Source organism: Tyto alba, unplaced genomic scaffold (assembly GCF_018691265.1).
Source record: "Tyto alba isolate M040663 unplaced genomic scaffold, T.alba_DEE_v4.0 Super-Scaffold_7, whole genome shotgun sequence".
Lineage (NCBI taxonomy): Eukaryota > Metazoa > Chordata > Aves > Strigiformes > Tytonidae > Tyto > Tyto alba.
Genome location: NW_024881328.1, coordinates 707843 through 722141, shown reverse-complemented (window position 1 = coordinate 722141; position 14299 = coordinate 707843). Strand labels below are relative to the sequence as shown.

General features: G+C 46.4%; 1 protein-coding gene across 8 annotated transcripts in view; it reads right to left on the bottom strand.

The window, feature by feature from the left end:
- CCDC148 (coiled-coil domain containing 148) overlaps nt 1-14299 on the bottom strand; it is a 107079-nt gene that overhangs the window by 28028 nt on the left and 64752 nt on the right. For 5 of the 8 annotated variants that reach the window (XM_042784261.1, XM_042784262.1, XM_032992672.2 and 2 more), the window contains 3 exons: nt 9171-9288; nt 6483-6623; nt 4273-4516 (listed from right to left, as the gene is read on the bottom strand). In XM_042784261.1, the coding sequence (XP_042640195.1) occupies nt 4370-4516; nt 6483-6623; nt 9171-9288 (406 nt within the window). In that variant the 3' untranslated portion in view covers nt 4273-4369. Of the gene's footprint in view, nt 1-4272; nt 4517-6482; nt 6624-9170; nt 9289-14299 lie in introns of those variants that run through there. The other 3 variants (XR_004407007.2, XM_032992674.2, XM_032992675.2) reach the window with 1 other exon arrangement.

The following is a 14299-nucleotide window of genomic DNA, read 5'->3' as shown; positions in this document are numbered from 1 at the left end:
TAAGAGTTCTGGTAAACAAAATTTTAACATCGCAAAAACCACGGGAGAGGATCTTAAGATATGAATGAGAATACGAGCATGAAACACATAAATCTAAAGATTCTTACAGACACGCCGAGGAGCCATCCCCAAGGTACATGTTCTCCAGTCAGCACCTGAAAATCTGCTTCATCAGCAACCTCGGGGCTCCTCTAGTGCCGGAAATATTTCCACGCGGTCGGGTACAGCTCGATTTGCCTCCTAAATGCGGAGGTTTCTCTCGGCGTCCCTCCCGTCCCATCCTGCCCACACGCTGCCGCCTCCCACCCCCAACTTAAAACCACTCCAGGAGAAGGAATATGGTACTTTAACATTTTGCCTGATTTGATAGGTATGGTTCGCTCTGCTGCAGCTTACAGACACACAGTCCTGGTCATTAACTTTGAAGCAGACAGTGAACTCCTCATTCTCTAGAACAACTGCCCAGTGAAGAGACTCTTGATTTGCTTATTCTGCTTTTAGCTTAATGATAATGTTGTTAAATGTTTTTTCTGCTGCACATTCTAAGTTTGACAGTCTTCAAGGATTTCAGATGAGTCAGTACAAAGCTCAGGACGTGTGTCCTTGGTGAGCTCCTTTTCAAAATATTGACCATTACTGCAAAGCCCTCTCTATTCTCAGGGGGTCGGAATTGGCATGGCAATCTCATTTTTCTTTTGCTGTAACTACATAAATGTGCATATAACCTTACGTGCACATAAGTCGGCACAAACTTTAAGTATTTTGCAACAGCTAGATACTATACCAACTGATATTGCGCCAGCTGGGTACTTGACTTTCAGGCACTACTTAACACTGAAGCCACTTTTCTGACCACCAAAATTCACAGATAAGTAGTATATCTTGAAACCAAATAACTTAATTTTCACAAAGAAGTTTTTCTCAGGCTTTAAAAAAATCAGATTGTTAGTCAAACTGCATACACTTCATACACTGCCACAAAGGACAGCTGAATTCTGAACTGTTACCTTTACAGGGTCAAAAACCACAAAGTAGGGCTGCAAGAGATGCTGGTGGAGAAGTCTATTTCCCATTAACATTTCCTAAATTGGTATTTTTACGTGCAAGTAATTTCATGCATCTTTGTACAAAAATAACTTGAAAAAATAGGCTTCCTCAAAAAAGCGTGGAAAGCATTTATGATGAAAACAAACGTCGGCATCAGCGTCACCGCGGCCCAACTGCTGCGGTCGTGGCTGGAGAGCGGCGCCCAGGGGAGGGTGACGGCGCGAGGCGACGCGGCGGCCGCAGGAGCAGCCCCTGCTCGTGCTGAGCAGAAACCTGAAGCCAGTTTCACCCACCTGCACGCTTTCCACGCCCAACGCTACATGGAAATCCCTCTGAAACCCCTCACGCTGGCCTCGCTGCCTCGGTAACGAGCCCCGATTCACGGCTGCAGGCAGCTGGCACAGACTCATCCATGTGCACCGAGGGACTTCTACTGGGTCTGTTCCCTCAGAAACAACAGGTGCGAAGACAAGCACAAGACACTGCCTAAAAATCAGAGCCCTTTAGTTCAAATATAAATGTCTGCTTCGTTTAAACCTCCTTTCTTTCATAAATGCCTCGGCATTTATAAAAGATGACAACTATAATCTGAAAAGATTTTGCACCACGGAGATTATCTTATGAGTCTGCTTTTAAAGGCAAGAAAAAAAAATTAAAAAACCCAACTGCCTTAAGTTTGGGATCTCCTGTTTCTGGAAAGCAGTCTATCAGCCAATCTGGTCTCCAAAAGAGAAGAAGAAAAGCAACGCTGGTCTCCCCTGCAGGAACATCCAACAAGTTGTGAAGCTGGCCAAGTGTGTTTTAAAAATAATGAGCTACTCCAAACGAGATACCGAAGTAGAATGCACAAATATACACAGAATTGTAATTTTAGCACAAACATGCAAAAGCTAAATCCAGAAGACACACAGCTCCCACGGCTTTTGGGCAGCCTCTGTAGCATTTCTCCCTTCATTAAAATAACTTGGCTTCAGCACGCAGACTGTGTTGCCCCTGGTCTTACACGCTGCCTGCTCTGGGGAGTCTGTCGCACCGGCTCTTCCCCTGCCTTTCTGGCACCCTCCTCGAGCCGCCGTCTGCTTCTGACTTCGCACCCCCCAGCACCCAGGCCAGAGCAAACCCCGCCGGGTGCTCAGAGACCCAGCGGAGGTCCGGCTTACGCTGCAGGACCTTCCCACGGCTGCTGTCAGCGTGCTGCTCGTCTCGGACCGCGCAACACGGGGCGTGGAGTCGCCGAGCAGGCGGAGAGGGGAGGGACGGCCGTGCCGGGCCAGGCGCGTCGCAGTGAGTGGCACACCGGGCGGCACACTGGCACACTGAGCGGCACACCGGCACACCGAGCGGCACACCGGCACACCGGGTGGCACACTGGGCAGCACACCAGGCAGCACACCGGGCGGCACACCGGCTGGCACACCGGGCAGCACAGCAGGCGGCACACTGGGTGGCACACTGGCACACTGGGCAGCACAGCAGGCAGCACAGCAGGCAGCACACTGGGTGGCACACCGGGCGGCACACTGGGCAGCACACACACAGCAGGCGGCACACCGGCACACCGAGTGGCACACTGGCACACTGGGCAGCACAGCAGGTGGCACAGCAGGCGGCACACCGGGCGGCACACCGGCACACTGGGCAGCACACACACACCAGGTGGCACACTGGCACACCGGGCAGCACACACACACCGGGTGGCACACTGGCACACTGGGCAGCACACACACACCAGGTGGCACACTGGCACACCGGGCGGCACAGCAGGCGGCACAGCAGGTGGCACACTGGGTGGCACACCGGCACACCAGGCAGCACACACACAGCAGGCGGCACACCGGCACACCGGGCGGCACAGCAGGTGGCACACTGGCACACTGGGCAGCACAGCAGGTGGCACAGCAGGCGGCACAGCAGGCAGCACACCGGGTGGCACACCGGCACACCGGGCAGCACACCGGCACACCGGGCAGCACACACACAGCAGGCGGCACACTGGCACACCGGGCAGCACACACACAGCAGGCGGCACACTGGCACACCGGGCAGCACACACACAGCAGGCGGCACACTGGCACACCGGGCAGCACACACACAGCAGGCGGCACACTGGCACACCGGGCAGCACACACACAGCAGGCGGCACACTGGCACACCGGGCAGCACACACACAGCAGGCGGCACACTGGCACACCGGGCAGCACACACACACCGGGCAGCACACTGGCACACCGGGCAGCACACACACACCAGGTGGCACACACACACCGGGCAGCACACTGGCACACCGGGCAGCACACACACAGCAGGCAGCACACCGCCCGCTCGCAAGGCGGACAGGGCTCCCCGCTTCCCGCAGCCTCGGGCCCTCCTCTGCACGGGGAGCAGCTTCGCTCTGCTGCACGAGGCCTCGCAGGTATGTCAACCGCCAACACCCGCAAGGCGCTGCAGTACGACACTAATGACGTTCCTGTAATTACCCAGATACGCAGCTATGGCTGCTCAGATCTTTCTGGTACTCATCGTCCTTTGAAATTTTTGGTTAAACTGCTAATTGTGACTTGTTTACATACATTTTACACTCATCTTATGTAAGGCTTGAAAACATAATCAGTTACAAAATGAAATAACATCAATTTCCCTTTCATTTAATAGAATCCTATTCAGTAGTTTCAGATCCAAAATAAAGATCCCAGATCTGAAACGCTATTTCTAATTTATAATTTATACTGAAAGGCTAATCTGCAGTATGAAATTGCATGACTGGTTTTGCAGTAAATATGATACAGCAAATTGGTTTCTAAATATAGACAAAGGTTAAGTTTCATCTTATAATAATTAAGGAATAATGGAAACATCATGAAGATTTTATAATTAAAATAAAATTCTCAAGAAGCCTGGAATGAAAGTTGTGAGATGTACTCATGTATCATAATATAATCTGAAGTGACTGTTCCGCAGAGCTATTTTGGATTCATGCTGCCAGTTGAAAAACAGAGTTCCTACTCAAGCTGCTGTACATCAGATTGGCCTGCAAAGCCCGCAGGAGTCTCTCACGTACAGGTGTCCTTTCTCCCCATAGAAGGGGACATGGGAAGTTACACAACCACGGCCCACACTCACCAAACCGCTCTAAAACCGTCGCCCAGGCAGGCAAAAATGGGGTAGCACTGCATGGGAAAGGCACGCTGGCTTTCTGAGCGATGGCACACACTGAGAACTCAGTAGTTCTGTGGCACAGCCTAAGGGAAATTTATTTGAGGGTTTCACGTTATAGGCAATACGATACCCTTGAAGCTTCTCTACTCCTGATATGAGAGGCGCTCTACATTTTAAAAGCTGTAGATTCCATCTCTCTTCTTGGAAGCTTCAATGGAGGAATTTTTGGTAAAATCTCTCTTGCATAAAGTGTTTTATGAAGTCCGGCTTCTCGAAGAGCTAGCTCAACACGAAGTCTAGGGTCAGAAATTATCTGTTAAAATAAACCACAGCAATGATTAACAGAAACAAAACAATACTTTCCTCACACACACAGTGTATCCCACAGGTTATGTGTGGATGTATATATTTAAACAGTTTTAAAAGAGAGTCAAAAAATTATGCTCATAAAATAAAGCCTTCAAAAGCAGAGAAACTCTACAGTGAACAAGTGTTATCCCACTGCACATACCTTGAGGTAGTCCTTTTTAATATTGATGATCACAAACTATTTTAACAGAGAGCCCTGGTTGTCATTCCTCGAGGAAACTCAAAGGGTAGATGCGAAACCGAGTGACTTTTAATTCAGCCCACTCACTGAAGGGTTGCTGACTTCTCTAACGCTCCCCACCAGTGCAGCCCTGCTTTCGGCACTTTTCATCCCTTCCTGGTTGTTTCTGTGGAATCCGAGTGCTTCAAACGCACTTAGGATTTTTCTCACGGCATTACCTTGCGACCACACGGCAGTACTACTTCCATTTCCCACAGCAACAACTAACGCCCAGGGAAATTACAACCAAAATTTGTCAGAAGGTTATTTGACAAAATCTGTAAGCCTCTTTCAAATCCCCCTTCCATGGGCTACGGTGGGGGAGCACTGGAGTTCAAGAGTGTCACGCTGCCTTCAGATCTAGCATCACCGGCCCCGGTGCCCAGAGCTGCTGGGAACACCAGCCCTGGGGAACCGCTGCAGCTCGGGGATGGAGCACACTAATATGCGTGGCAGGAATCACACCCTGCGGTCCGAGCAGTACCAAACCCTGTTTGGAGGCGAAACAGGAAGAATATTCTGAGAATTCAGGTACCAATCCCAAATACACACGCTCAGAGCATTTTTAAGCTAAGGCTTTTGAGAACCCCATACATCAGTCAATGCTGGGTAAATTTTAATAGCCAAACAAAACTACACCTCTTGTACCACATCTCTCCTTTATCAAACTGAGAAGCTTTAAAATGTCTTAAGGTGGGAAGTGCTGGACAATCTTGGTTGTATATGTGGTTAAATTTCAGCTTATTCGGTGCTAAAAGAAAGCTTGTATGCCATAGAATTATATCATAGCACTTCTCTTTCTGCAAACATGATTTTCAAATTCCAGAGTGGGAATAATTTCAAATACATAGACTGAACAGATGGGGAACAGTAAGGGAATCAAAAAATCCTCCCCTGTGTTGCTTAATTCCATTTGAAATTGAGCTAGCACTGTCCTCAGCAATCTGGGTGACCTGAAAACGGGAGTACAATTATTTCAGTTTCCTGCTTCATTTACACCTCACAGGTTTCTTCTCCTTTAGCTCTTGCATACCACATCCCAACTGATCTTCAATCCAGGAATAGTGTAAATATAGAAAAGATACTAATTTTCAGCTTATGAGGAGATTTGTGCTGTGCACAATCTTCTAAGAAAAAAAGAATACCCCATAATTAAGTTACCTGTCACATAGCTCTTCTGTACACAAGGAGACCTTTTTTGCTGTCAGAGGAGCAAGGTCAGGAGACCTTTTATGCTGTCAGTTCACTGCAAATACTTAGTTCAACACTAACTGGAGCAGATGAAGAGGAGGCACTCTTTTAAATAAATGCATTAAAATGTAAATGGGGTGAGTTTTGAAATTAAAACACGGCAAACAGATCGGTCAAAATGCCTAGCAAACACGGGAGCTGCCCAGTGTCCTCTCCGCAGTGCTGGCAATGGGAGCTGCTGTCCAGGCAGAGCCCAGGGCTGCTGTGCTGGGGCTGAACGGACCTCTGGGGCCCGCTCTTGTGCTCCTCCAGCATCTGCACTGGGGCACAGAGATCACCCCACCTATTACTCCTAATGTTTTTATTTTTACACACATTATAGTCTATATTCTACTGTTAACACTGCTATTTAGGATATATGATTAATCGTACTACCATATATCGCTATTAAGATATATGTGCATACAATAAATTATACAGTGCTATGGCAGACAGTCACCTGCTCGTCTCTGTATGTGTGCAACTTAAACAGGGGCTTCTGAAGATCAAACTCTTCTTCGGTTCCGATGCCCATCCGAGCTTTAGATGCCACTGTATCTGCCGCGACTCTAGCTGGATCCAGTTTTGCAACAATGGCAACCTAAAATACATGATATGAAAATAACAATCACTCTGTGTAGACCTAAGGTAAGAAAAGGTTATTATCAATAACGTCCCTCGAGAACACGCTTATTTACCTGGTTTAAAATTTTCAAAAGTTGCCTTAAATCACCTTGTATCCATATGAAAAAGTTATAAAGCTCAAAACTTGAACCCAGAGTAAAATCACTTTGACAGAGAATAATAATCAGGGAGATTTTTTTCCTGTTTCCCAATAGAGACAATTTACTCGGCTGTAAACACAGCACCGTGCCTGCCCAGAGCTGCAGCGGAGACCTGCCTGCCACGCGGCTGGGCGGGGCCGGCGGCGGGGCGCGGCGGGGCGCGGCTGGGCGCGACTGGGCGGGGCGGGCGGCTGGGTGTGGCTGGGTGGGGCGCGGCTGGGCGGGGCCGGCGGCGGGGCGCGGCTGGGCGGGGCGCGGCTGGGCGGGGCCGGCGGCGGGGCGCGGCTGGGCGGGGCCGGCGGCGGGGCGGGGCCGCGAGCGGCACCACGGCACCCCACGGGCGGGCACGAGCTCGGGCGCCCAGCGCCAGTCAGCGAAGGCACCAGCAGAGTCGCCGGTTGGCAGTGCCCGCAGCCCCTGGCAGCCGAAACTTTCCGCCTTTTCTTCTGCTGGAAGCAAAGGTGTTCACATCAGTGGTTGGCAATTTTTGCAGAGTCACGGGCAACAGCATCGGGTGTTGCCACAAACAGCCTAACTCTGTGGGTTTTTTCTTAAGTGCATCTCTTTTAACTGTTCAATTTCTTGTGGCTAGATCAGAATCAAAGACTCTCTCAGACGCAATATTGTGCAAGAGTCAACCTCTTCTCATTGCGTATTTTCTCTGTGTTAAAACATTCAGACATAGGCTAATACTGCTTTGGAAAATACAGAAATATGCATGAGCAAAATAACCAAAGTCAGAGCACCATCTGAATGGCTAAAAAGAGTAAAAAAATATTTAAAATTGTGTATGATAATTTTTTTTTTTTCATCTCTTTAATAAAATGTCACCTTTGTATTTACAGGCTGTCAAAATACACAGACTGGGTGACTTCAGTAGAGATCTTGCTTTTCCCCCACATACAACCAAGGGGCATATTTTACGAAGCTGTATTTCATTAGTGTCAAACAGACAATAAATACTGGTTAGAAAAACGTAATGAAGTGGGAACTCTACCATCCTGGTCAAAGGCCATCCTAGGAGCATTTTCAACTTTGGTAAGAGAATTGGGTCAGTCAGAAGGGATCAACAGATCATGACTCTCAACCAGCCTCTTGTAAAATCTGACACAAAAGACAATGCAATTCAACAGTAACTTAGAAAAGACATAAGACAGTTAATATTAAAATTGCACTGACAACCTAAAATAACACTGTTAATACTGCAAAATATGTCATTGAATCAGATTATTAAAAATAAAGCACTATTGACTGGAAATGAGCCTGAGCGCTACAGTTGGTTTTGTTTTTTTTTTTTAAAAAAAAAAAAAAGTGAAATAACAGACCAATGATCCTTTAATACAAAAAAAAATAAACAGGTTTGTTTTTTTCCTTTTGTGCTCAGCTCTCCCACAGAAGATTTGGCCTCTGTTCTTTTCTTCTTTCCTCTTGACTTTGTACACCCAAATGCTGACGTGAAAGCACTTACAAGGCCACAAACAGTCCACGAGGGACTAAGGAAGAATTTCACGGGCACGCACGCTGTGCTGGGATGGTTAATCCTGAGGCCAAAGGACCTGCTGAACGTGAGGTCAAGGCTGCATCAAATACCGTAGTTTTAAACACAGGTACTCCCGGGGAGAAAGCTGCTGCATTAGTGCTGTTTAAATTGTTGGAACTCAAAAGGGTTTGAAGAGCACATTTCTCCCCCTCTTATTATCCCCTGGCTGTGCATTTAGGCTGCAGTTCTTGCAGTGTAAAGAATGCGAACTCCAGATTTTTCCTTTTAATCTCTGGAGTTAAACCCAAGGAAATTAGATACAAAAATATAAATGAAGGTAAAAGTACTCCTTCAAAAGTCAGCAGTAATAAAAAAAATAACACTACACTTACTGTGACAAACATTACCAAGCATGTTCCAGGATGTCCTTTTTAAAATAATGTGCAAAAGTTCCACAGAGAGTTAAATCTTTCTCTGAAGAAAAGTCATCCAAGGTCTGTAAGTTTTCAGAATTTAAAAAGAATTTAAATGACTCATAAATCTTGCCTAAGACTCAAGGCAGACTTAAGATTAAAAAAAAAAAAAAAAAAAGAAAAAGAGAAATCATATCCAACCCCAGAAAAAAATAGTATCTACCTATTTTCAGATATCAACCGCTTCTGCAGTGCGACTTAACATCATAATGTTCCTGATGTCAGAGTTACAAAGCACACAGGATTTATAACACGTCTGACTTGAACAGTAATTCTGTCCAAAAGCACATTTTAACTTCTTCATTTATTTGCTTTTGATAGATTGTTCTTTTTATCTTTCACATAATATGACAGTATGTGTTTGTATCATTACTGTATATGAAAACACTATATAGCGGAAATAAACCCACCTGCTGTCGGAGTGCTTCAAGGCATTTCGCTTTTTCCTCTTCTTCACGTGCTTCTTGAAGGGCCAGTTCCTTTTTCTCCAGCAACCGTTTTTCTAGTAATGCTTGTCTGAATTTTACCCTGCAAAACAGCATACATACCAATGGAAAAAATATTGGTCAAGTTAATTTTAAATTTCTGTTATGATACTTCTGTTTGAAAATTAGTCTGATATTTTCTATATACACCTAATAATAATACGAATGTTCAACAAAACACCTGCAAAACGCAAAAAAATGCTTTTTCATTTGAATGTGTGATTTTTGTTGGGAGTTTTTTGGTTTGGGGAGCTGTATTTTTTATTTGTTTTGGGGGGGTTGGTTTGTTTGTTTATTTAAAACAACTTGGCTAACATTTCAGATTTCATTTCTAGACAGCAGATTTTCTCTAGCATGCTTTATATAGCCCTGCTACTCCTTTTTTTTTTTTTTTTTCCCCCATTTTCTTTGCCAAGAAGAAATGTTCTCTGACATCTGTGTCTGGCAGAAGAACTCTTTCCTACAACCCTTTCCATTAAAAGAAACACATCACTCCCAATCTCATTACTGGAAGAAACAAGAAAACTTGAGGATTATGTCCTCCTTCAAAAGGGAAAAACTGGAGGTTAGCACAGATAATCCTGAAACTTTACATACGGCATTATATTTGCTGGTCAACTTTTCACAATGGGTTTTTACAGCCCTGATAGTCCTACCATGGCCATATTTCCTAATAACCCGTGTAGGGTATTCTTTGGTGCGTCACTTTCAGTCCTTACATAGGAGTTGCCACTGCCATGCTTTGCATTCAGATAATTATCCTTCTTTTGCCCTTCGAATTTTAATTTGCTTTTAGAGAAAGGAAGAGAGAGCTGCTTCAACTATAATAAAACATGTATTTTTATTTTCTTACTCTCAAAATTTTAGTAAGCTCAAAGGACTATATAACTTGTGCTATACACTGCAAAAAGTCAGAACTAAACGCACAGTTATGTTGGTAGCTAGAAAAGACCACCGCATCAATAATCCAGTAACAATTATCAAACAAATTTGTGCCGAGAGAGCGGCCCAGAGCTGCCTGAGGATGCCCCAGAGAGCCTTTCTGTTGCTCACCGCGGCCACTGCAGTTTAGGCAGATGAATGCTTACAACAGTAATCTTCAGTGGCAATTTTGTTCCAGTGAGAAAGCCTAATCTTTTCATATGAAGAAAATGTAATAACAAGCAGATATTAATATTTTTCTGAAAAATTACAAAAATTATACTGACAACCTTTCACTCTGCTTGAGCTGCCTGCTATGATATATGCCCTAAAATATTCCAGTGTTATCAAATATGAAATTCTGTACCCTGGAACTTCTGTAGATTACCAGGAAGGAAAACTGAGGGGCACTCGCCCAGGTCTCTTTTCAAACACTTTGTCTCTGCTGCAGAAGATTTCTCGGCCGTGGGAACGTGAGGCATTGCTAAATGGAAACGGAGTGGGGCAGAGCAAGGACCTGGCGTCCTGGTGCGGCACTTGTCGCTCCTGAGAGCAGCGTCCCACGATCCCACCACTGAGTTATCCCAAGGAGGTCACCACCTTGCTCACGCTGGAGAGACCAAGGCCACAATTAACGAGGACCGAGTTTCACTGTCAGAGGGCAATGGCAGAGCCATGAAAGCTACACTGAGGGAAGGCAGAGAATCTTGTAAATACACGTTCGACCGTACACTGCGTTCCTAGTTTGGAACGTTCTTCCCACACTTTTTATACTTGGCTTTCAATGTTTACTTAAGCTTTGATTTCAGTGTCCACATCCAAATAAAGTTGCTAATTCTCTTTTACTCTATTATACTCAGTATTGTTTAAGCCACCATTTCTTCAAAGTAAACTTAATTTTACAGAAAAGCTTAAAATTAAAATGTCTTAATACTCAATTTTGGCTTTAAGTAACACAATAAGTACCAATTTTAATAAACCGCCAGCTGAAAAATGAGCTTAGCCGATTAGTTTCAGTAAAGCTACCTTTCTGAAGTATTGCGGGTCCATACTTATGTCATTTTTGCTAAGCGTAATCTCATTAACACTCTGCTTTCAGACACTGTCTCATAAATATGCAACAGGAAATAATGAACGACTACGTTTATTACGAAAGCTTTAGCAAAGCTTTAAAAACTTGGCTCCTAACGCAGGTGGTTTCCGCCCGGTACCCCAGCTTTTCCCCCGCTCCCCGCGGCCGGCTGAGCCGCCCGCCCGGCAACAGGCGGCAGCGCCACCCGAGCGGCCGGGGGGCCGCGCGCTCCCGCCCGGGATTCTCCCCGTCCCTCCGGCGTGGAGCACGGGCCGGGGAGAGCGGGGACCCTGCGTGGGCGAGGGAGGAGAGGGGAGAGGCTGCCGCAGGCGCTCCCGGCGAGGAACCGCTGCCGAGGGCGCGAGGGAAGCGACGGTGCCGTCCACGCGCACCTTGTCCCCCGGGACGTGATGCCAAACGGAGCCAAACAGCTGCCGTTGCCGTGTTCCGCGGGGCTACTCGGACCGAATTCCCGCAGAGAGCACCCTTTCCCCCCGAGCCCCCCGCCCTTCGGACCCAGGGCCACGACCGGCAGCAGTACCGGTGCTGCGTAAAGCGCTCCCTAATGTTTCCCACCCGCCGCCCCACCGGAGAACAGGACGGTGCCAATCTATTTCTCATAGATAGCGAGTGAAAATGTTGGCACAATTTCACGCCTATTTAACTCTCACCCTGCAACATTAACGCAAAACCTATGGCTTTGGGGGGAGAATGTCCTTTTAGAATATTTGATGTATATTCAATCCATTTCATACCTAAGGGACTCAGTGGAGGCCCTGACTGAAATTCACTGCACGGATTAACAAAAGGGAGAAGTGAACTGTTAGCAACAAACACCTGCCCTTTTGGATGCTAATTCTTGAAGTAGAATAAGACCTAAATGCAGTTTGCAGTTCTTGATGTCACATTAAAAGAGAGCATATAATTCAGTGTCCCAAAGACACAGGCATGTTGACCTAAGGCATTTAGAATGGCTGAGCGTGGGATCCTTCCTCCGCGCACACAGGACCAGCTGCGGGAGCTGCACCCGCTGCTCACGTCTCTGCTTGCAGTGGGCCACATGCAGACAGGTCTTGCCAACACTCACTTCTCACCCCCGAAGCAGTCCCACCAGCTACCCCAGTTTAACGGGGTTAAGCTCTGCTGAATGCCAGCAGGGAGAACGCACACCATTTATCTAGTACCTGCTCTGCTTCTGGAGCATTTCTCTCTCCGGAACTGTCACCTACTAAACCTTCAACTTTTATTAAAAAAAGGATCAGAACTCTCTGCTTTCCTTTTCAACCATGGCCAGCCCAGACCTTTCACGATACACACCAGTAAGCAGAGCTCTTGCCCAGTTTTAGTCTCGGGCTGTTAGCCTGAAGGAGTTCAGATCTGCATCATCTGCATTATCAGCAAGCATCACCACCAGTGAGAATATACAACAGCCTAGGTAAGGGCACCTTCACCCCTGTTCTAACAGCTGAACCGCTATCAGCAAACAATACAAAATGCATGGGAGCAGAATCAAGCAAAAAAAGGAGTATGACTTTGTCCTGGTTTGGGCTGAAATAGAGTTAACATTCCTTTTCAGGGACTAGATGAGCACTGTGTTTTGGATGTAGCTTTGGGTTTGGTATGGGAAAAATGCTGATAGCACACTGATGTTTTCAGCTGCTACGAGACTCCAAGGACTCTCTGACTGCCCATGTCCTGCCCGTGCGCCAGGGCACAGGGAGCAGGGAGGGGGCACGGCCACAGCACCTGACCCAAACTGGCCAGGGAAATATTCCATATCATGGCACGTCATGCTCACTGTATAGAGGAGGGGGGGTGGGAAGGAGCTCGCTCTCTCTCTCGATTCCAGGATTGCGATTGCAGGACCTTGGTATCTCGGGGTCGCTGGCCGGGAACGGGCTGGGGGTTGGTCAGCGGGTGGGGAGCAATTACGCTGTACATTGCCTGGTTATATATTTCTTTTTGTTTTTCCCCCATCATCGTTATTGTTCTTGTTTTATTGCCATTATTAAACTGTTCCTATCTCAGCCTGCGAGTCCCCCTTCCCTCCTCTAATCCCCTGCCCCATTCCCAGGTGGGGAGGGGAAGGGGGGGGATGGGCTGTGGTGGTTGGTTGCTGACCAGGCTCAAACCACAACAGACTTTTTGCTTACTTGTGAGGGCATTTGACAGGACCTGGGCAGACCTAGGTTCTTACCCCAGGCCTCATGATTTTTTTAAACACTATTTTACAGATTTTGTATGAAATGACTGTTGAATAAAAAACTAATTAAAGAATAGCTGTTGTACTTGGAACAGAAATCACAGCACAACCCTCTTCCCCTCTCATGTTTCTGAGCGCAGATAGCATTGCTCATTAGGCTCCTGTGTTGAACTTGCTGTTCTGGCCATTGTTTACTTGATCAACACCTACGGGAACTTACACAAACTTCAACCCACTGGGGTTTAGGCAAGTGCTGGGCAGCCAGCTGCTCCAAAGAGAACCAATCTGAGACACATACACAACAGAAAACGGCAGCTACCTAGGAACCCCCAGGCCAAAAAATAAAATGTCCAATCAATTAAATGTCTCCACTGTCAGACAGTCACTGAGCAGAGGGGTTGTAGAAGGAAATTTGGATTTAGTCACTTGGAATTCTACATCCAGTTTCAGATGCCTTTAATCCTTTTCTTTGATCTGGTCATAGCTCTGGCTATTCAGCATCTTGCAGTTATGAGACCTGAATAAATAGAGCACCACATTGACTCCTGAATAATAATTTTATTTTTTATAAACCTGATTACTTAACTTTAAATTCATTTTAAAAACAATTCAGGATAACAGCAGACCATTTTAAAATATCTTATTGTATTTACAAGAAACTTTATGCACTACCCAAGCCATATCTTGTACTTGGAATAGTCAGTCAGCTCACAATCCAAAAATCTTTTCCTTTCCCAAAAAAGCCTGAAAACATGTCAGATCACAGCTGTGGTACTGACCTGTGACATCTTTCATTATTAGTTCTGCAAAGACTCAAAACCAATTTATGTGCTGCAACAGGTGAGACATGTAAGAACA